At 34.8% G+C, this 22809-nt stretch overlaps 1 protein-coding gene and 1 pseudogene across 4 annotated transcripts in view; one reads left to right on the forward strand and one right to left on the reverse strand.

The window, feature by feature from the left end:
- Positions 1-22809, reverse strand: part of ITCH (itchy E3 ubiquitin protein ligase) — a 138002-nt gene that overhangs the window by 3081 nt on the left and 112112 nt on the right. For all 4 annotated transcript variants that reach the window (XM_033095353.1, XM_033095354.1, XM_033095355.1 and 1 more), the window contains 10 exons: positions 21524-21596; positions 20619-20690; positions 17987-18075; positions 16084-16243; positions 15688-15821; positions 15227-15367; positions 9893-10013; positions 9342-9446; positions 7374-7470; positions 1840-1912 (listed from right to left, as the gene is read on the reverse strand). In XM_033095353.1, the coding sequence (XP_032951244.1) occupies positions 1840-1912; positions 7374-7470; positions 9342-9446; positions 9893-10013; positions 15227-15367; positions 15688-15821; positions 16084-16243; positions 17987-18075; positions 20619-20690; positions 21524-21596 (1065 nt within the window). The remainder of the gene's footprint in view (positions 1-1839; positions 1913-7373; positions 7471-9341; positions 9447-9892; positions 10014-15226; positions 15368-15687; positions 15822-16083; positions 16244-17986; positions 18076-20618; positions 20691-21523; positions 21597-22809) is intronic.
- LOC117016234 (PC4 and SFRS1-interacting protein-like) lies at positions 11222-12741 on the forward strand (annotated as a pseudogene).

Here is a 22809-nt window from a genome sequence, read left to right on the forward strand (position 1 = left end):
GTGGGCCACGGGTATCTTATCAAAAGTTTTTAAGTATACCACTTTAAAAGTAAGAAACAATTTTCTGATCTAATATCTAATATTCTGCTCCTACTGAATTTCTCTGTCCTATTAACTGTGAGTTTTTAAAAGGGCATCTTCTAATTTTGGGCCGTATTAACATCACCTTCACAAGGTTAACAGTGAAATCTGCCTTTAAAGCCTTGGCCTTCTGTTCTATTTTTAGGATAAGACCTAGGCAAAATGTTTGGTAACAGAAGGAAAAATAAATTTACAATTATGACTTCCGTTAGTTCTGTGTTTCCCCGAAAATAAGATCTCGCCGGACAATCAGCTCTAATGCATCTTTTGGAGTAAAAATTAATATAAGATCCGGTCTTATATTATATAAGACCCGGTCTTACTTTACTATAATTACTTGTATTAATTTCTGCTCCAAAAGACGCATTAGAGCTGATTGTCTGGCTAGGTCTTATTTTTGGGGAAACAGGGTTCGTGCAAATGGAAACATGGAACTTGACAAAGTAATGAGGCTAGCTCTAATGTGTGACTGAGACAAGCTGTTCACAACAGTGTAATGGTAAAGTCTGTTCTAAGCTTGAAAAAAGGGACAAGAGGTCAAATCAAAACGTGTACAAGATAAAGGTACAAAAATCAATTGTATTTCTATACACTAGCAATAAACAATCTGAAATGAAATTAAGAAAACAATTCCATTTATAATAGCTTCAAAAAGAGTAAAATACTTGAGAAATTTAACAGAAGAAATGCAAGGCTTGTATAATGAAAAGTAAAAAACATCACTGAAATAAAGAAGTCCTAAATAAATGGAAAGACATTGCATCCTCATGGATTGAAAGACTTAGTACTGTTAAGATGGCAATACTCCCCCAAATTGATCTACAAATGCAAAGCAATTCATATCAAAATTCCAGCTAACTTCTCTGCAGAAATGGATAAGCTGATCCTAAAATTCATATGGAAATCCAAAGAACCCAGAATAGCCAAAACAATCTTGAAAAGTTGGAAAAAGCATACCTCTTAAGTTCAAAACTTACTACAAAGCTAGAGGAATCAAGACAATGTGGTACTGCCGTTAAGGATAGACATATAGATCAATGGAACAGAATTGAGAATCCAGAAATAAGCCTGTGTATTTATGGTCAGTTGATTTTCAACAAAGGTGCCAAGTTATTATTTTTTTTAAAACCACATGTATGTATATGTATGAAAATATAAAGGAACAGACAATAAGACAAATAAAAAGGGCACATAAAGAAATTAAAGGAATATCCAGCAAAGTCCTCCTATGACCCCAGAAATGTCTCAAAAAATAAAGTTCAAATACTGTTGATGTTAGTTCGAATTCCAACATGTTGTATTTAAGATTAAGGTTGGTTTTTCGTTTTGTACATTTTTGGAAATATGGTAAAAGTACATTTATAATGAGAAAATAACATTTCTGTTCACCACTTTAGAAAGCAGCTCTCCCAATAGCTATCTAGACTTGATTTCTTCTTGTGCCTTCAGAGGAAAGTTAAAAGGTTTTAAATATCACATTAAAAAAAAATTCAGGGATGGGAAAAGAGATTGACTGCAAATAAGCAAATTGTCATGGGGTGATGGAAATAATGTTAGAACTGATTGTAGTGATGCTTACTATGTAAACCTAAACATCACTGAATTAAAATGGGTAAGTTTTATGGTATGTAAATTATGCCTCAATGCAGCTGTTAAAAATAATTCAATACAATGGGGAAAATATTTCACTTCTGATTTCTAATAGGTTTTAATATCTATAGGATACCTGGAAAACAGCTATTTTCTGATTTTACTTACCAGGTATGACTTCTGGGTAACCAATTTTCTTTCCCAACTTTTTCAATGCAGAATTTCTGTGGTCCATTGCTCCCTAAAACATAGTGAAATCATCAAGAGTTTGATAATGTAATGGTTCTCAAATTGTGATCCCCAATCCAGCAGCATCAGCATCACCAGGGAACTTGTTACCATGTTTCTCCGAAAATAAGACCTAGCCGGACCATCAGCTCTAATGCATCTTTTGGAGCAAAAATTAATGTAAGACCTGGTATATTATATGATATTAATTGTATTATATTAATTATGTTATATTATATATTAAAGACCCGGTCTTATTTTACTATCAGACTTATTTTACTATGAGACCTTATAGTAAAATAAGACCGGGTCTTATAATATATAAATATATATTAAATATGTTTGTATATTTAATATACATTAAATATATAGTATATTAAGTATTTAATATTATATTAAAGACCCGGTCTTATTTCACTATAACATTATATTATAATTATATTATAACATAATATAATATTATAAAATATAATATAATAAAACAAGACCGGTCTTATATGAATTTTTGTTTTAAAAGATGCCTTAGAGCTGACTGTCCGGTTAGGTCTTCTTTTTGGGGAAACATGGCAGAATCACAAATCCACAGGCCCTATACCCAAGCCTACTGAATTGAACCAGAAACTCTGAGGGTGAGGCTCAGCAATAAGTGTTTTAACACGCTTCTAGGTGATCCTGATAAGTGCTAAAGTTTGAGAACCATTTTGTTAAATGCCTGAGAGGAAAAAAGGCAATTTCACCTAGCATTCCTTACCCAGAATAACAGAATATTATAATACCTCACATGACAGAACACATAAAAAGCTTAAATTTGTTTTAAATATAATATGGAAACTACAATACACTGTCTTACACAATAGAACTTAATTTAAATATAAAATTGTTAAAACTTTACAAAATGTAAATAACCTAGTGAATTCAATATTAGCAACACTGTGCATGTAAGTCCTGTAGGGCATAGCGTTACACAATTACACACACCCAATTCTAGCCTCTCATTTATCTTCTGTTGGGGACAGCTATGAATGGTGAACTTAAGACACTGGTTTTCTCAAAGGTCACTAATGCTCCCTAGAAATCATTTACTGGTGGTCACAGTGATTGGTAGTGCCACTGGACTTTTTAATTAGAAGAGGCTAATAAGCACACTAAATGTTCTGCAACATATCAGGATAGTCATACTCAAAGAATTTTCTCATGTTCCACCTGACTAAACCTAGTACAAATACAAACTGGTAATATTTTTGTGTATTAACATTTTGTATTAACATTTTGTAATAACATTGAAGTGTTTCCACAAGTCATTATGTGAAAAGCCTAGTAATACCAGAAATGGTCATTAAAAGGACAGTTAAAATTAAATAATTAAGCTTGAAATTACTTAGTTTACTCACTTTGCACATTCTCTCTGCTAAATACCTATATTACAGCATTTCTAACCACAAAGGTGGAAAATTTCATTTAATAGTGCTAATTAGTATTAACAGAATGGTCAGAATTGCTTTTAATTCTAGACTTAGAATCAAATATTAAAACAGCAAAGAAGTATGAAATGAAGGGAACTTAGTGAATTTCATTAATAAAGGCTGTTTTACAAATGTGTCCTACCATCATCCTGAATGCTTTCTAAAATTTTATGGAATGGTAAGACATCAAGTTGTAAACACTATACACTGTAATTATTATTATTATTATTTTTATTGGGGAATGTTGGGGAACAGTGTGTTTCTCCAGGGTCCATCAGCTCCAAGTCATTGTCCATCAACCTAGTTGTGGAGGGTGCTGCTCAGCTCCAAGTCCAGTCGCCATTTTCAATCTTTAGTTGCAGGGGGCACAGCCCACCATCCCATGCGGGAATTGAACTGGCAACCTTGTTGTTGAGAACTGGCGCTCTAACCAACTGAGCCATCCGGCCACCTTTCCAGAAGCTCTGCGGCAGCTCGTTGTCTTCACTCTAGTTGTGGAGGGCACAGCTCACTGGCCCATTTGGGAATCAAACCAGCAAACTTGTTGTGAAGAGCTCGCACTCTAACCAACTGAGCCATCTGGCCGCCACTGTAATTATTTTTTGGTTGCCTGTTGTTTTCAATCTTACTCTGACACTGTCCCTAAAACACACAACTTCTATGTAGACTCTTGCATTTATGGTTCTATTTTCAGCCAATTTCAACTTTCAAATGATATGGTCTGAAATCTTTTTACGTATCAGAGCCCTGGATTGTAATATAATTTCATGATAGACACTACACTTTAAAATAAGATCTATCTCATTTTTCTCCACTTTGATCATCTATAATTTATTTTGGCAGGTTGTAATGCAGGGACTCAGCTCCCACTCCTAGCACAAGAATGCAGGATATGGGGAGGCCAAAAAGGAACACCAATGGAGCCACAGACAAGAGAGTCATACCACTATATTCTTGATGGTGGCTGGTCAAGACACAAAAGCAAACATCTGCCAGTGCCCCAACGAGGGGTCTTCCTGCACCCCAGTCTTGCTGGTGGCCGGGTGAGACACAGGAAGTAGGATCCACAAGATCCGCAATCCGCCATCCGCACTTGCTAATCCCACTTGCTAACTGCAATCCGCGCCTGCTAGCGCAGCCATGGCAGCTGTATCAGTGGCCAATGGCTAACTGGTTACAGCTGATTGCAATATTTTTTTTAATAATTTTTTTTTTTTAAAGATCTGAGTCTTTTGTTTCTTCCTGTTTTTAAGATTTTTTTTATTGGGGAAGGGGAACAGGAATTTATTGGGGAACAGTGTGTACTTTCAGGACTTTTTTCCAAGTCAAGTTGTCCTTTTAATCTTAGTTGTGAAGAGTGCCGTTCAGCTTCAAGTTGTTGTCCTTTCAGTCTTAGTTGTGGAGGGCGCAGCTCAGCTCCAGGTCCAGTTGCCGTTTACTAGTTGCAGGGGGCACAGCCCACCATCCCTCGTGGGAGTCGAACCGGCAACCTTGTGGCTGAGAGGACGCGCTCCAACCAACTGGGAGCTCAGTGGCAGCTCAGGTCAAGATGCCGTGTTCAATCTTAGTTGCAGGGGGCGGAGCCCACCATCCCTTGCAGGACTCGAGGGACTGAACTGGCAACCTCGTGGTTGAGAGCCCACTGGCCCATGTGGGACTCAAACTGGCAGCCTTCGTAGTTAGGAGCATGGAGCTCTAACCGCCTGAGCCACCGGGCCGGCCCCAGCTGATTGCAATTTGATCATAACTGATGGCCATCTACTACCTGAGCCAGCACCTTTCCATGTGAGGTCAAGAGCCTGGAAACTACTCTCTAGGGCTGTGTCCCTACACACATTATCCCTACTTCATTTGGGTTTATTTCCCTCGTATTATATTTTCTATCTGTTCTTCCATATTCCAGTGCCTCTTTTACAGAAGGGCTTCTGATCTTAAACCCAAACACTTTCTTTTAAGTAGGAATAAGTATCTGACTACTTATTTGTGTCTTCTAACACAGTTGTTCCCAAATATACATGTATTGAAATAAATTTTATTTCATTATAAGTTACTTTTTAAAAACTTCTCTTACATTCCCGTCAGTGATATGTGAGATATATATATATATATATATATATATATATATATATATATATATATATATATATATGAATTTTTTTAGGGGGGTGGGAGATTGTAGATGCATTATTTCACATCTATCAATTTAATTCCAGAATATTAAAGAGGGTATTAAATGTTACAAAAGTGTTATAAAAATGGGATGTTAGATCTGGTAAGGTCGAGAATCACCACATTAAATTATTATATACACCACTTACAACTTTCTACTCCTATACTGGGTGGAAGGTTAAATCAGATGGCCTCTAAATTTCTATGAACCACAACCTCCTTGTCTCTGCCTTCCGTGGATATTGTGTTTAGACAGCCCCACCCAACCCCAAATATTATTCCCAAGAGCAAACCTAGTTCACATCTCTTTAATGATCAGATTTCCAGGTTAGACTGAGAAGCCTGTACCAATTTTTTTCTCTTTTTGGTCACCACTCTTTATCTTCCCAACCCCTAACATGGTTTCTCTTTTCCAAACTAGAGCACATTCTCAAAGGTGCCCCTCTTCAAAAACAAACTTAGAAATCATCCTTTTTGTACCACTGGATCAAAAACTTCCCTTCTGTATTGTTTCTGAATGAGAATATTTACTTCTCCTCCTCACTCTGGCCTCTTTTAAGCCTGCCTCTAGGCTATTTCTGTCTCATCCCTAATTGCAGATGTTTGAAGCATCCCTCCTCCCCTACTTTCCTCTGTATTCTATTTTTGCATAAGCCCACTCACTCTCACAGCTTCAAATGTCACTGCTCTGATGATGACTAGTTACCATCTACAACTCATACTTTAGTAACAACGCTAAAACTACCTCCCCTCCCCGCCGCCCAATAATTGCTACTTGGTTGTCTGGCAGTTGCCTCAATACTCAGCAGATTCTAAGCAACTCATTATCCTCACCCAAATACTCCAAACCATGTTCTTTATACTTCACAACTTCTCCACTTCTCCAAGTTTCATAACACGATATTTTTGACATTCTTCCTTCTTATCTCATCTTTTAATCAAGTCCTATTTCTACCCTTGGAACTTCTCTACTCTTTATTCCTTCTTTTCCATCTCCACTTTCATCTAAGATCAGGTTCTCATCATTGCTCCAATAATTTCTTCCTATCCCCAGGCTCTCCCCATCTTTTAATGCATGCTCTGCTTTGCCATCAAATCTTCCTCAAATGCAGCTTCAGAAAGTTTTCCGCTCTCCAAAGTTTCCATAGCTTCCAATACTCTCAGAGCAATGTCCAAATTGTTTTGTTTGGCTTCTAAAGACTTAAATTGGTTCCACACTATCCAAAATTACCTACTGAGTTCTTTCAATTGTGCTCGCTGCTTCACCTGAAGCAGGCTTAGGGATCACAAATTCTATCAGATTTGGCATAATATTTGTGTTAGAGACTTGAATTTAATTAATTTTTTAGTCACAAAATAAATATTCTCATGGTCATTCATTTCCAAACAACACACATTTTAATCAGTGACTACTATGTGACAGGCACTATGCTAAGTGCTAGAAATAAAAAGATGAAGATATAGATCTTCACCTTAGGGAGCTCTAGGTATAATAGGGAAGAGTGGTAAACACATCATTAAAATATAGTATAATACAACCAATAGTGCCTGGCTCATAGGAGACACAAAAATGTTTGCTAAATGACTAATGAACAGATTTATATGTAGAAAACAGCTATCCTACTGAATTAAAATGTGGGGTCTAGCCTAATGTTTAAAAATGTCTAGAGGTAAGGAGTACAAAGTAATATAAAAGTTTACACAAATCCAGGTTAACTAGACTATTTAAGAAAATAGCTATGCTTACCTCTTATTTCTGATAAGTTGTATATACACAGTGATGTAACAGCAGTGTGGTGAAAATTTTTTGTATAGGAAAAATGTTTCTGTATATATACATACCCATGAGGTCAGCAAATCCTCCAACTGGCAATCGGCAGGTTCCAGTAACAAACTGTAGAAGTCTCATTCTCTTCTCATTATCGATTTCTTTAACAAACTATTAAAAGCACATTTAAAGAGATATATAGGTTGATAAAAACAATCATTTCAAAATCTTAAATGAACTCCCAGTGTCAGAGACAATAGATAATGACTGTGCCCACCACTGTGGATGGTGGAGCTTCTCCATGTTTGTCAAAGCCCCACCAATCTATATAAATCATAGGACCACATCCTTATAGGGAGGTAGAAAAAGAAGGGTGCCCTGGACCCAAGAGCTCCCTTCTCATGCAGTCTCAAGATCAGCTCTTCTAGAGCAGCCCTTCCTTTTTGCCCTTAGATCTGCCTGTCTTATAGGATATTCATGTGGTTACACAGGACACATAGCTTGAGTCAATAAACATTTATCGATTTTATTAACAAAACCAAACTCACTGAATTCTGATCCAGACATACCCTAATAACTTCCTTCTCTCAATATTCCTTAGGTTTCGGTATGGCTAAGCATTGCCAGAATTATGTGGCCTTCAACTCCTATATAATTCTGACTCAAAATATTAGATCTCTGGAGGATGCTTTCTAGCCTGTAGCACAAGTACTTTGGCTCAGTCCAGTATTTTTTTGTAAAGAATAATTTTTATCCTATTGTGTTACTGTCAAGTAAAATGCTCATCCTATTTGTTACAGAAGCTCAGTTCATCCAAGTTTCTTATGAATTTCTTTATGTGAATAGCAGAAATTTAAATTTAAAAACTTTTTATTGTGGTAAAATATATGTAACATAAATATTTACCATTTTAAGTGTACAATTCAATGGCATTAAGTACATTCACTCTGTTGTATAATTATCATCACTATTTCCAGAACTTTTTTATCATCCCCAAACTCCGAATGCATTAAACTTATCTCCTCACTTACCTCTCACCCCAGCCCCTGGTAACCTCTATTCTACTTTCTGTTTCTATGAATTTGCCTATTCTAGATACCTCATATAAGTAGAATCATACAATATTTGTCCTTTTGTGACTGGCTTATTTCACTTAGCATAATATCCTCAAGGTTTATCCATGTTGCAGTATATGTCAGAATTTCCCTTCTTTCTAAGGCTGGGTAATATTCTATTGTATGTGTATGCCACATTTTGTTTATCCATCTGTTGATGGACATTTAGGTTGCTTCCAACTTTTGGCTATTGTGAATAATGCTGTTATGAACATAGATATATAAGTATCTGTTTGAGTCCCTGCTTTCAGTTCTTTTGGGTATACCTAGGAGAATTTCTGGATCCCAAGTTAATTCTATATTTTACTTTTTGAGTAACTGTTTTCCCCAGTGGTGGAACTTTGAAAACTATTGTACATTCCCACCAGTAATGCAAGAAAGTTCCAATTTCTCCACATCCTCACCAAGAATGATTATTTTTCATTTTTTTATAACAGCCACCCTAATGGATGTGAAATGGTATTCCACTGTGGTTTTGATTTGCACTTCCCTAATGATTAGTGGTGTTGAAAATCTTTTCATATGCTATAGTAGACGTTTTTTGAAGAGACACCATTATGATTCCAAACCAGGTCTCTTTCTTAAGTTTGCCTTCTGAATATCATGTAATTTTTAACGAGGTATGAACGATAGAAACCATACTTCAGACAGCTCTATAAAATTCCAAAGCATTTAGATTAAATGCAAGGGAATCTTATCATCTGGAGTTATCCTATATTCTGGGCAAAGGTTCAAGGTATGGGTTACTTACTTGGTAATAGTCTCAAAATGATACTGTTATAATCTGTATTCATTTATTATAATGCATAGATGGAATAAGGGGACTGAACATACTGGTACATTTTGTTCATGACTCATTTCTATATATAATAAAAAATTTCTAAAAAATTACGGTTTGTCTGTCAATAGGAATAAACTGAGACAAACCTGCCAAAACCACATGATTTGTTTGCTTGTCCTAGTGTAATGACGGTAGATGGTATGTCTTTGCCAGTCAGTCAAATCAATTTCTTGCATTCCACATAAAAGGACCTTTAGGAATAAAAAAGACAAATGGTTTCTTTAGGTAATTGTACAACCTATATAAAAATGCTAGATATAGTTAAGACAGGACCAATATTAAACAACTTTCAAAAAGCAAATTAATTAGGAAGCTTTGGCTTATAAACTGTGTATTAAGAACTGTATCTACTGTACTCATGAAAGGTGAGTTTCCACATATGGTGTCATATATTCACCTAGTCAGGTAAGTAAATCATTCATTGTAGAGAGGTTCTGATAGTGATACTTTTTTTCGGTAATATTTTTACATATTTGGATAAATTATGGACCTTTTAAAACACTGGGGATGCTTCAAAACATCTTGCCTGCATAAAAAATACTACTGCCACTGGAAAGATGGGAAAGTGAGCAGAAAGCAGACAACTGAAGGCATTATTTACCAGCAAGCTGCAGAGGAAAGAAGAAAAACTCATTACCTCTAACTCCTTTGCATCGAAGTATTGCAAATACTGCTGGGGGAGAATTTCATTAAAGCCCTCAAAGAAAGCTTGTGTCTGTTCTTCAACACCTCGGGACAACCTCCATTCAGCTACCATTCTGGTAAATAGACATAAAAAAAGGCCATTAGGAAGTTTAGATTTTACCTTTAAATTCTGAGTGTAAAAATAATTTCTAAAAACTTATGATAAACTTCAAATATATATAAAAGTAGAATATAATGAACTCCATGTACAGATATCCCAGCTTCAACACAATACCAACCTTATTTCATTATGCCCCTACTAATACCCTAGATATAATTTCATTTTAAACATAAATATTTCAGTATATATCTCTACAAAAAAGATGTGTTTTTAAAAAACACAACCACAATTCTATTATCATACAAAAAAGTGAATAATTACTTTATATACAATGTTCAGTGCTCAAATTTTACTGATAGACTCAAATTTTTTTTTAAACGTTGCTTGAGTCAAAGCTAAAGAAAAGTTCATACACTGCATCTTAAGCTTCTTTAAGCATACACTGTCTCTTAAGCTTCTTTAAGCATACACTGTCTCTTAAGCTTCTTTTAAGCATACACTGTCTCTTAAGCTTCTTTTAACTTACAATTTCCTTCTTACAATTTTTTGAATGAAAATATTTTTAACAAAAATTCTCCTCTACTAAATATTCTTAGATTATAACTTTATGACTTTCTTCTAATCTTCATCTATATACATACATATTAACAGTTAAAATCACAACAAACATAAACTGTTTTTTCATTTTATTACAGAATATTTATTTTCTAACAATTGTAATAAACAAATAAATGTGTATTTTAGGTATTTGATTACTTGATGAAACTTAAGACAATTAAGTCCCAAAGTTTATTGAAAAATGAAATTTTGGAAAATGGCAGTGTAGGTTGTATTGGACTAATCCTCCTGGTGATTACAATGATAAACTCTGGGGAAATTATTAAAAAAAAAAAAAAAAATGACCTCAGAGAGAAACCAAAGGCAGGCAGAAACTGGTGGGGATGAGATTTCTGAAAGAAGATGGAACACTAGAGCAGATCCATATTTACTAGGCTTTTCCCCTGGGCACTTCCCAATTGACACAGAGCACTGGGGAATAGAGCTCAGATGGAAAGCAACAGTCTCACTGGGCTGAGGAAACAAGAGGCAGGGAGCCTGAAGTTGCCGAAGCTGCTACGGGAAAATTCCAGAAAGAAAAAGAAGACAAAGAGAAGAAGTTCCCAAATCTGCACAGAAATTTACTTCAAATCCTTAGCTGACTCCTAAATACAAATGTAGAGGATGACAGGACTCCAGGGAACCCTGTGCAAAAAACAACTAGAAAGCCAAAGATCCAAGCTGAAATTTCAGCAGCTACTTGGTGTTGGAGAGACAGAATTTTACACAGTAAACACTTTGTGCTTTCCATTGTAAGAGTAAGGACCAGGTTCTAGGAATAAAGGTTATGTTTTAGGATTACAGGCAAAATGGAAATATATCAGATCTAGCTAGCTCCCACAGGATCAACGTGATCTACCTTTAATTTAACTGCCCATCAAAACAAAACTCAATATTCTTCAGAGGATGAAAAAAGAATCCAGTCTCTACCAAGTATCACCCACAATTAAAAAAAAAAAGACTGCATATACAAAGAAGCAGAAAAAGGTGACTCATAATCAAGAGAAAAAAGTCTATATACTAAGGCCCACAGATGGCCCTATGTTGAGGTTAGCAAAGACTTTTTAAAAAGCTATTAAAGATGTATTGAAGAATTTATAGGGGCGGCTGGATGGCTCAGTTGGTTAGAGCGCGAGCTCTTAACAAGGTTGCCGATTCAATTCCCACATGGGCCAGTGAACTGCGCCCTCCTCAACTAGACTGAGAAAAACAGCTTAAGCTTGGAGCTGAGCCAGTGGGCGACCGATCAGCTCAGTGGTTAGAGTGCAGTGCTCATAACACCAAGGTCACCGGTTTGAGTCCCACATGGAACCAGTGAGAAGCAACAGCTTGAGCTTGGAGCTGGGCCGCCAGTGGGCAGCCAGTTGGCTCAGTGGTTAGAGTGAGGTGCTTATAACACCAAGGTCACCAGTTCGAGTCCTACATAGGCCAGTAAGCTGCGCCCTCTACAACTAGATTGAAAAAGCATGACTTGAGATCTTCGCCAAGATGAAAGGTTATGCCCATTGGCCAGCTCGAATAGATGAAGTTCCTGATGGAGCTGTAAAGCCACCCACAAACTACCCATTTTCTTTTCTGGAACTCACGAGACTGCTTTTTTAGGCCCAAAGGATATATTTCCTTACTCAGAAAATAAGGAAAAGTACGGAAAACCAAATAAACGAAAAGGCTTTAATGAAGGTTTATGGAAGATAGATAACAATCTGAAAGTGAAATTTTCAAGTCAACAGGCATCAGCTAAACAATCAAATGCATCATCTGATGTTGAAGTTGAAGAAAAAGAAACTAGTGTTTCAAAGGAAGATACTGACCATGAAGAAAAAGCCAGCAATGAGGATGTGACTAAACCAATTGACATAACCACTCCAAAAGCTGCCAGAAGAGGGAGAAAGAGAAAGGCAGAAAAGCAAGTAGAAACCGAGGAGGCAGGAGTAGTGACAACAGCAGCAGCATCTGTTAATGTAAAAGTGAGTCCTAAAAGAGGATGACCTGCAGCTTCGGAAGTCAAGATTCCAAAACCAAGAGGCAGACCCAAAATGGTAAAACAGGCCTGTCCTTCAGAGAGTGACATGGTGGACAAAATGAGTAAAGAGATGGAGATTCTCAGCACAGAAACTCTTACAAGAACCATATGGAAATTATAGAATATCTGAAATGAAAACTTCATTGGATGAGCTTAAGAGAAGGAGAACTCAAAGGCAGGTCAATCAAAATGATCCAAACTGAAAGACAAAGATAAAAATATATACATACATATAGCATCTGAGAACCACGGGATGTTATCAAAGGTTAAATATACTATACATGTAACTGAAGTCTCTGAAGTATGTAGAGAGGGAATCAAGCAAAAGGAACATCCATAGAAATAAACGCCCAAAATGACATCAATCGCAGATACAAGAAGCTCAGAAATGCCAAGAACAAATACACAAGAAATCACAACAGGTACATCAAAATGCTAAAAAATAAAATTAAAGAGAAAATCTTTTAAAAGCCAGCGGGGGTGGGGAGAAGGTGAGAGGGCATTTCATCCAGAACAACAATGGTTCACATCATTAAAAATAATAGAAGGCAACAATAGAATGATATTTTGAAAGAAAGTGTTTAAAAAAAAAAGAAAAAAACTATAAACCTAGAATTCTAAATCTTGTAAAAAATATCCTTCAAAACTAAAGGTGACATAAACATGTTTTCAGATAAAAGCTGAGAGAATTTATTGCCAGCAGGTACATACTAAGATAAATGGTGAAGAAAGTTTTTAAAGATGAAGGGAAATGATCCCACAGGGAGAAGCAGATTTGTGGGAAGAATAGAGAACCAGAAATGGTAATGTGACTAAATATAAAAGACTATTTTTTTCTTAATCTATTGTTTGCTTAAATCAAGAATAATAATGTATTATAGGGTTTATAACAAATAAAATATGGCAACAATAAACACAAATGGCTGGATACAAATGGAATCATACTATTATGAATCTCTTATATTGTACAAGTAGTATAATATTAATTATAGGTTATATTTTATAGATATATTAATAGAATATTATAGTGGTATGTTAAAGATGTAATTATTATAATCATTAGAGCACTCACTAAAAAAAATTAGAGATATAGTTAACCAACAGGAAAGATAACAAAAGAAAACTAAAAATGTATTAACTCAAAAGAAGGCAGAAAAGTAGGAACAAAGGAAATTGGAAAAAATAAGAAACAAATAGCAAGGTGGCAGACTTAAGTCCAAGCACCAGTAGTAACATTAAATGTAAATGTACTAAACAATGCAATTAAAAAGTAAAGATGATCAGGCTGGATAAAAATAAACATGCTGCTTATAAGAAACATACTTTAAATACAAAGACACAGGACTGAAAGTCAAGGATGCAGGAAGGTATACCATGAAGATTACTAATCACAAGAAAGCTGGATATATTAATATTTAAAAAGTAGAAAAGCAGTCCCAGGAGTCCCAGAAACTGGAACTCAGGAAGAAACATATGTGAAATCTAACCTTGAATTGGTGTTGAGAATATGTGAATGAACTAAAAACTCTTCAGACTAAAATTATGAACCAATGCAAAGCATAAGAAATGATACACTATAAACCATTATTTTACTTATAAATTTTGCCTGAACTTACAATATTCCCCATGAAAATATCTGCATATAAATTTGAGATTCTTTTCAATGACACAATGTTACATAAGCATATTAGTTACAAAATCAGTATTTAAAAGAGTGATCTAACATTACTTCTACCATTAAATAAAATTCCCACTTTTGGAGAAAAAGTGGAAGTTCTAAAATGATCAAAATTGCTTTTTATCACTTTATAAATCTTCAAAATTCTGGTTAAATTGAAAATATACCAGAAAAGGTTTATAAAACCTATTAGCACCCGCTAGACTAATTCTTTGTAAGGTCTAGTTTGAATTAACCTTCTAGATAATCCTGCTACCCTGTTGCCTCTACAAGAACCTGTCCTGCTTCTCTCACTGCCAGACTTGTTAAAAGAGAAATTTAGACTGTCTACTTAATTTAGTCCTTAATTTCTTGTAATCTGGGTTCTAATCTACCACGTGTCTAACTGTTCTGTTCTTTTAAGGGTTATCATAATTTATTAGCCACCACATCTTCTAAAGATCCCTCATTTTCCTTGGCTTTGGAAATGCAGGACATGGCAGAATGGAATAACAACTCTGAGATGATGACAGCACCACACACAGCATGGCTACTCTTAGCTATTTACTACTATGTGTGACTTGTGCTTTCCAGCCACCATATCTCTGCTCATAACTTCTGCTCTCATTTCTGAAAACTGAATCCTACCCAACCTTCAAGGCTCAACTTAAATATCATCAGTTATTTGCTCCATGATTACAATTAGATGAAATGATGTCTCCCTCCTTTGACTTCCCATAGCACTTTCCTTGTTCCTTTCTCAACACTTACAAGATAGAAAAAGTGATCAATCATATCCTTAATAATACACAATCAGTTCTCATAATTATCAGTAAAAAGGCAAAAATTATTTTGTGAACTATTGTCCACTAGTATTACTAGGCAATCATCAATGTGTTGTAATACAACAGAAAGTCTAAACTATGTCAAAAGGAGCATTATCTCTCACCTGATGTATTCCTCTTTGTTTTCTTCTGTTACAAGAATATTGCCACCATTGGGTTTCAAATCGTGACTCTTGATTTCACCTAAAATTTCTTTATCGACAGAGAAGTACATTTCCAATCCACATTCCTCAATATTGTTTTCTCTGCACAAATGAAATTGACACGGTTTGTTACTCTAATTCAATCATATGAAAGTTTTTAACTAAAGGACTATGATCTTAATTACTATTACTCTATAACATCAAAATAATAAGAAAACTAAAAAGTTATGCTCTAAAGTCATATTTTTGCCTAAGAGCATTTTACATTTCTGTAAAATGTATCACATTGAATAATGAGACAGATTTAATGTAGACTGTTTAAATTCAATAAACCAATTATATGCTTAGTTTAGGTAAGTTACCAACACCATAATGAAAGCATATAGATTATACATTGACAAATTAAATGGAAATAAACTTACTTAACCCAGATGAGAGAATTGTAGAATTCTGGATCAATAGATTCTAAGTCCTTGAGTCCAACTGGTTTGTTCAAGATACGCTTGTAGAATGGCAAAGAAAAGCCTGTGTCTATGAATTTCCCATGGAACAGAGCCTATGCGAGAAGAAAACACCACCACTTACGGTAATTTTACAATAGTCATTATATTTCAGAATGTTAGATGAGTTCTTTATTTAAAAAAGGCTCCCCTGTCATATGCTCTATTATGGCACAGTTGTGGAAAAAGGGCAAATATAACAAATTCAACCTTAGAAATGTCTTAGTGACAAAAAAATTTCAAATGAAAAAGTTAAAGAAACAATGCTCTAGTATTGCTGAATTAGCAAAGTAAACACAGTTCTCTACCTATACTTACCATGGCAATAAACCTTCCAATAAAACGAAAATATTTCAGGTGATCTGGATTGATGTAAGAAGCAGGGTTTATCTGCAAGCAGTAGTTATCCTTCCCTGCATATTCAAACAGGCAATACATTGGGTTCAACACCTCATGTGACAAAAGAAAGAACCATTCTCTGAAATTAAAAAAAAAACAAAAAACTTATGGTTAAAAATCTTTAAGAACCATTCCAACAAATCAAAGAGCAGTGCTACAAAGTTCTCAGGTAGTCAACATTCCTCAATTGGACATAATTTCCTAGTCCCATGTTGATTTTTACTGTTTCTGTTTAAACTGACACCTATTTCACACAGGTGAAGTGATATTTACACACCACTTATTATATTTCAAAGAATCTAAGACATCATTAACTTTAGACACCATTATTTGATGAACCACTAAAAACTTTGTCCCAATTATAACTGATACACATCACAATTTCAGAGATGTTAAAATATGATAATATTAGTCTTAGACTCAGTGAAACACACGTAGGCAAGTTTAAACTTTACTATTGACTCGTGGTTAGAGCAACTGAAATGAATCTAACATTATTCCACCTATTACTAAGATCCACAGTGATCCTCATCAAGTACCACCGCTCTCTAAATCCTAGATAAATATGAAAAAAGTCCTATTTCAGAGCGATAAAGACTTAATTCAAGCCACTCACTCAATAGAAAAATGCTCTGAGAAGCTCTAATTCAAATGCTATGAAAATACCAACCAATATTAACAAAAGATTATAGTTACTAGTTAATATAATGTGGGTGGGTCTGGTAGAACAGTAGGCAGAGCAGATTTGGGACAATACATGTGGTATCATCTTGTGCCTGAGATTTCTTTTCCTATTAGTTCATGATCTCGGGTGGTAATGCTGCTTACTACTTTAAAACTGCTAGTTGATTTTCTAATTAAGAATGAATAGTTGCCCTCCTCTTCAATGATCTCTAACCTGCACAAAATTAAGTTTCTACTCATATTTATTATTTACTTGTGATTACTTCATACATTTTGAAATGTGAACTCTGAAACACAACATAAATAAAAACTACTAAAATGTAGCCACCAGTTAGTAAGCACTAGGTCATTAATCAACAGTATCTCTACTCTTCACAATAATCCTAGAAAGGTAGATACGACTATTCTTATTTTACAGAAGAAGGTATTTGACCCAGGTCATACTAGTGAGTGCAGGAAAAGGATTAAAATCAGGTCTTGATTCCAAAGTTCTTGCCTTTCCACAATGCTACTGCTATGCAAATATTTAAATTGATGTATTTGTTATGTAACAAAGCTATTTCTTGCTTCAGTCTATCTTCTAGGGTTTAACTAGAAGCTCCAATATTAAGAAAATAGAATTAAAATTTTCAACTCCTATTTTATACAGCCTTCTATATTCTCAAAATATATATTAATCTCAGTTTGGAATTGAGTGACTATTAGCTCTATCAGTAATCTGTGATGGGAAAATGACCTGATCACTATAAAGCCTTGTATGCTCTGTGGATCAAACATGAGGTGGTAGATTGAACACTGGCTTCTGGTTTGATGATGCAAAGCTTGCATCCAAGCTCTACAACTTAGTATGTGCTTTAGGTTAGACTCTAAACCTCATTATTACCTTTAAAATTTCCCCTCATAGGGTTATCCTGAGGATTAAATGAGTGATGTGGATGAAATCAACTAGCAGTCCCTCAAAGTACCTTCCAAAATAATGTTGGTGAAATTATGCAGCTGCAGCCATAATAAAGGCACAATAATTTGCTATATTTCATTTTCCTGAAATATAAGACTGAGAAAATAATACTCGCAAGCAAAGTGTAATGATACCTTTGGAAGAAAGGAACTAAGTTCTGAGTATTCATATTATCACTACCTTGCTACACCTCCATAATCTAAACCTTCTTCTCCTGGAAAAATCACCCACAAACGTCTTCGCAGATCTTGGGGACTGAAGCTCATTATCTACAAAACAATATAGTAAAACAATTGGTAAAAGCAGTTGTTGAAATACCATTCTATCACTTCCAGGTTAAGTTAGTTATTATAAGTAACTTAAATTCCCCAAGACACAGAATGGTGTTTGTGGTCTAGTCAACACAACAAATACAGAAAATATATTAAAGTTTCATAGTATTTTATATATTATACTTATCTATATCTTTATATACTTTATAAATATATAATTTCCTTTTTAAATGATCCTGCTATTGAGTTACAAAGTTGCTTCTCTCATTTGCTTATGCACGGTTAATTGTAGGCACAGTCAGAGGTTAGGTCCTTTTTTTGTTTGTTTTGGTTTTGGTAGGTTTGGGTTTATTTACAGCCAAAAGGTACACATAATAGCTAACTGCTAACTTGGAAATGAAAACCAGTGATTGAAGAGAAAATATAGTTAATTTTAGAAACTCGTTCTCAGTAGAAACCTATAAATACCTGGAAAAACTACTCAAATTTTGTGTCCCACTACAGTGGTTAATAAGATCATCTTCATATTTGAAGGACAGTATAGTCTATGAGCTACAATAGGTCGTTTGGGTTCTTCCTTTGTAAAACTAATTACCTGCCCCAAATCGGGCTATTATAACATTACGAATACTAATTACTCTTAGAAGAAAAATGACTGGGCCTGGAGAGAGAGAAGTTGATACAATGCCTCTATTTTATGAAACGATAAGAATGAACACTCACATTTAAATATCCAGAGAAGCTCAGTAAGTAACCTGCTTATGCCAGGGTTCTCTCAGTTCCCACAACAGATGTATCATTTTTATGAATTCATATCCCACTCAAACAAGAAAATCCCATAACAAAAAATTCAATGCTTGTGACAAATATTCTACAAATACTAGAGGCTAGATATATAGCAATGCAAATAAGAGATGTTACAGGTTAAAAATATCTTTTTCTGTTACTTGTTTCTTGTTCCCTCTGACTATTCCTTGGCTGCTCCCCAAACCCTAGGGCTGTCCCTGATTTCTCTTGTTGATCCCCCAAACTCAAGGCTATTCTCCTGGAAATTCTGGTTGTTCCGTTGCTCTGTGTCTGATACCTAGGGATTCACTGTTCCCTGAAAAAAGTATCTTGAAATATTGTCCTTTAACAAATGCCTAATACGAAGGAAAAAAATTTCTCCTGCAATTTCCCCCATAAGCAGTTGTGCTATGTTAATAAAAACACTTACTATCCAAAACAACTTTATCCAACAGTTATGAAAAAAATCTGATGTTAATTTTGCTTTCAGATTTGTCACTCTTCCAAAGCAATCAAGTTTTTCTCAAGTTTTTATTTCAGATAAATGTCAAATCTACGATGACTATTTTAAACAACTGTTTCAGCACCATCTGGTCTGTTCTGCAAAAGCCTCTGGTTTCAAAGTTCAAAAGATAAAGGGACATTTAATCATGTTTTACATCTTTTCATCACTGCTATAGGCAAGTTATGTTTCAAGAAACTGGAGTACTCAGTGACTACACAGTGGTTATGAATATGAAAATTAGATATAGATAATGACTGGGGTGGGGAATGGCCTTAGAGAGACATGTATCAGATCAAGGGAACAACTCATAATCCTCTCAATGATTTTAGTCAAGTTCTGGGGCTAAAAAGCTAGCTGCTTATATTTGGCAGGATGCCAACTGGCTTTTTTCCTTTCAATGTTAATAACTGAGGTGCCAATTAGGAAACGAAACAACCGTTTCTAAAAGTAAGTAGTCAGTTACTGTCAACTATTTCAGACAATCTTTCCCTTTCGCATTCAGTGTGGCACTTCCTGAAGCTCTAGCTACCACACTTTATCACAGGGGCTTGATATTAAAGAATTACGTCCACATCTGGCCATAAAACAAGGACTAACTAGATGTTTTCATTTTGAGACATTTTTTCCATTGGTCATTTTAATCTTTCTTATAACAAAATCACTTCACATTTAGTTGCAGTTAGTAAAGTTGCAAAATAAAGTTAAGTAGTAAATTAACTCTGGTTCTGAGGACACCTAAAAAAATTTGTTGACAACTCCTGAAAAATATCTTTTCTTAGATATTGTCACCAACGACCAATTTCTTTCCTACATAAATTTTTTTTTACATTTATATAAGAATACAGTGCTTACTGTAAAATATGCAAGTATTACAAAACTATAGAAAGTCTTCCCACTCCTGTTCTACCAATCCAATAATTTTCATATGGATATTTCCAGACTTTTCTACCCAAAGCCTATTTTCTCACTTAAATATATATTTCAAATCAAACAGTTTAGAAACGGAAACCTGAAACTCACAAATCACTTTAAGTTACTTAGACATTCCAAAAGCACAATACACACACAAAACACACACACAAAAATATCTATCTACATGTTCCTAAATTTTAACTACTAAGGTAGCTGGCAATGAGATTAGACTTTAAAATTCAAGGACTCCAACTCAAAAAGTTCCAGGCTGTTAAGATTAAAAGGTGGTTCTGGCCTAGCAGCCAGGGGGCAAATTAGTGAGTGAATGAAACAGTACCTGCTGAAAGGAATCCTCAAACAATGTTTTTCTTGTCACTGTAATCTTTATGTGCTGTGGCATGGCCAGTTGCTGAAATATAAGAATTACTTAAGTCAATTCTCACCATTAAAATGGACTATTAAAAAACCAAAAGGGTAAACTTTTATTTACTTTGTCTTTGCTTATAGAAACAAGTAGACTTTGAATATGAATTTGTATTCAATATTTAACCATGCATTTGTGAGCATTCATGCTAATTATAGATCATTTGATATATAAGAAACAGGCAAACAAGATCTCATGTGACAGTGCTTACTTAATGAGTCAAATAAATCAATTTTATTTTCAAAACCTTAATTCAGATTCTTCTTGCTTGCATTGGCCCAGTTCATTACAAGAGTTTGAAGTTTAAAGATATTCATCACAGCAATATTTTGAATAGTATATTTTTATTTAGAACCCATAGAGAAATCATTAATTCAATAAATATTTACACATCAGAAATAGTTGGTCACATTTAAGAAAAATACTCTGACTATAACTATATATATGCATGTATCTATCAAAGTCATTTATATCAAATGCTAGCTATGAAAGGGGCTGGTTACAATTTATTATACATCACAAAATATTTTAACTCATTTGTTTGAGATTCCTGCAATCTGAAAGTAATGGGTACTCGAAAGAGCAGCAGTTATTTTCTTACTCAAATGGTTTCAAATTTATTCTTCTGGAAAAGAGAAGCCACAAATTATCTAATTGATAAATCTATTTCTTTGCTTTCAGAATAGCAGAAAATGATTCTGATGCTTCCCATTTTACCATTTTTCTATGGGTTATTTTCCAATAGAATCACTGACTGTGTAATATAAGCAACATACATAAAAAGAAAGGGAGTATAAAAATATAGTCCTAATACTAACCTGACACCAGAACCGGAAATACTGAAACTTCGCCTTGAAGTCCCGTACATAGGCTATCTGGGGTCCATTGTCTCTGAGGAAAAATGTTAATATGACATATGCAGTTGCTGATAAGATAAAATATCAAAGGAAAGGCAAAATACCAAATCCCCTTAGTACTTAGCAGTCAAATACAAAAAAAAAACTTAGTACAGAATACTCATACCACCACCTATTAAATTTTTTATTTCCCAGGACTATTTTTAAGCAAAAAACGAAGTTTTCATCTCTTTAAAGCCACTGTTGTGGGATTTTTCTCTTACATATAGTCAACAGGGTAAAGTATGTTCTATCTGAGAATGTTGTCTATCCCCAAACCCATTCCTTCCGATGTCCTTACATCAGACTCTTGATATTTACCTGGGCAGACTGCTACCCAGGATAAAGACGAGATTCCCCAGTGTGGCTGTGTGACTTAACCATGGCTGATGAGGTATAAGTGGAAGTGTTGTACAGGACTTCCAGGAAGACTATTTTTAAGAGAGCAGAGACAGCGGGAAAGGGATTTTTTTCTCTTTCCAATTTGCTCCTCATATTCCAGCTGCAGTCGTAACTATGATAGCTGAAGTTTCAGCAGCTATCACAAACTATGAGGTAAACTTGAGGGCAGAGATCACGGTCTGGGATGTAGAACAGAAAGAAAGAAGCCTCGAGCACTGACTGATGACAACACTGAGCTACCAAGCTAGCCCTGAATTTCATGTCACTGAATTATTCCCTTTTCCCTTGAACTATTTTTAATTTCATTTTCTAAATGGTCAATGTAGAAATACAACTGATTTCATATAATGACTTTATATCTGACAATACCGTTACATTTACATATTAGTTCTAGTAGTTTTTTCTAGATTCCTTATGATTTTCTATATATACAATTATGTATGTTATCTATGTGAAAAAAAGACAGTTTTACTTCTTCCTTTCCAATCTATATATTTTTTCTCTTTCTTATATCATGGAACTACCAATACATCGTTGAACAGAAGTAGTGACAGTAGATATCTTTGTCTTATTCTTTTTTTTCTTTTTCCAAGGAGACTGTGGCTTAATCTTTATCTTATTCTTGATCTTAACAGTTATTTCATCGTTAAGTATGATGTCGGTTGCAGGTCTTCTGTAAATACAATTTTTCAGGTAACAAAGTTTCCAAGGCAGCAGAGTTTACCATACTCATAAACTGACATTGTATTTTGTCAGTATTTTCAAGCTTTCTTGAAATGATCATGATTTTTCTCCTTCAATTTGTT

This window comes from Rhinolophus ferrumequinum, chromosome 23 (assembly GCF_004115265.2).
Source record: "Rhinolophus ferrumequinum isolate MPI-CBG mRhiFer1 chromosome 23, mRhiFer1_v1.p, whole genome shotgun sequence".
Lineage (NCBI taxonomy): Eukaryota > Metazoa > Chordata > Mammalia > Chiroptera > Rhinolophidae > Rhinolophus > Rhinolophus ferrumequinum.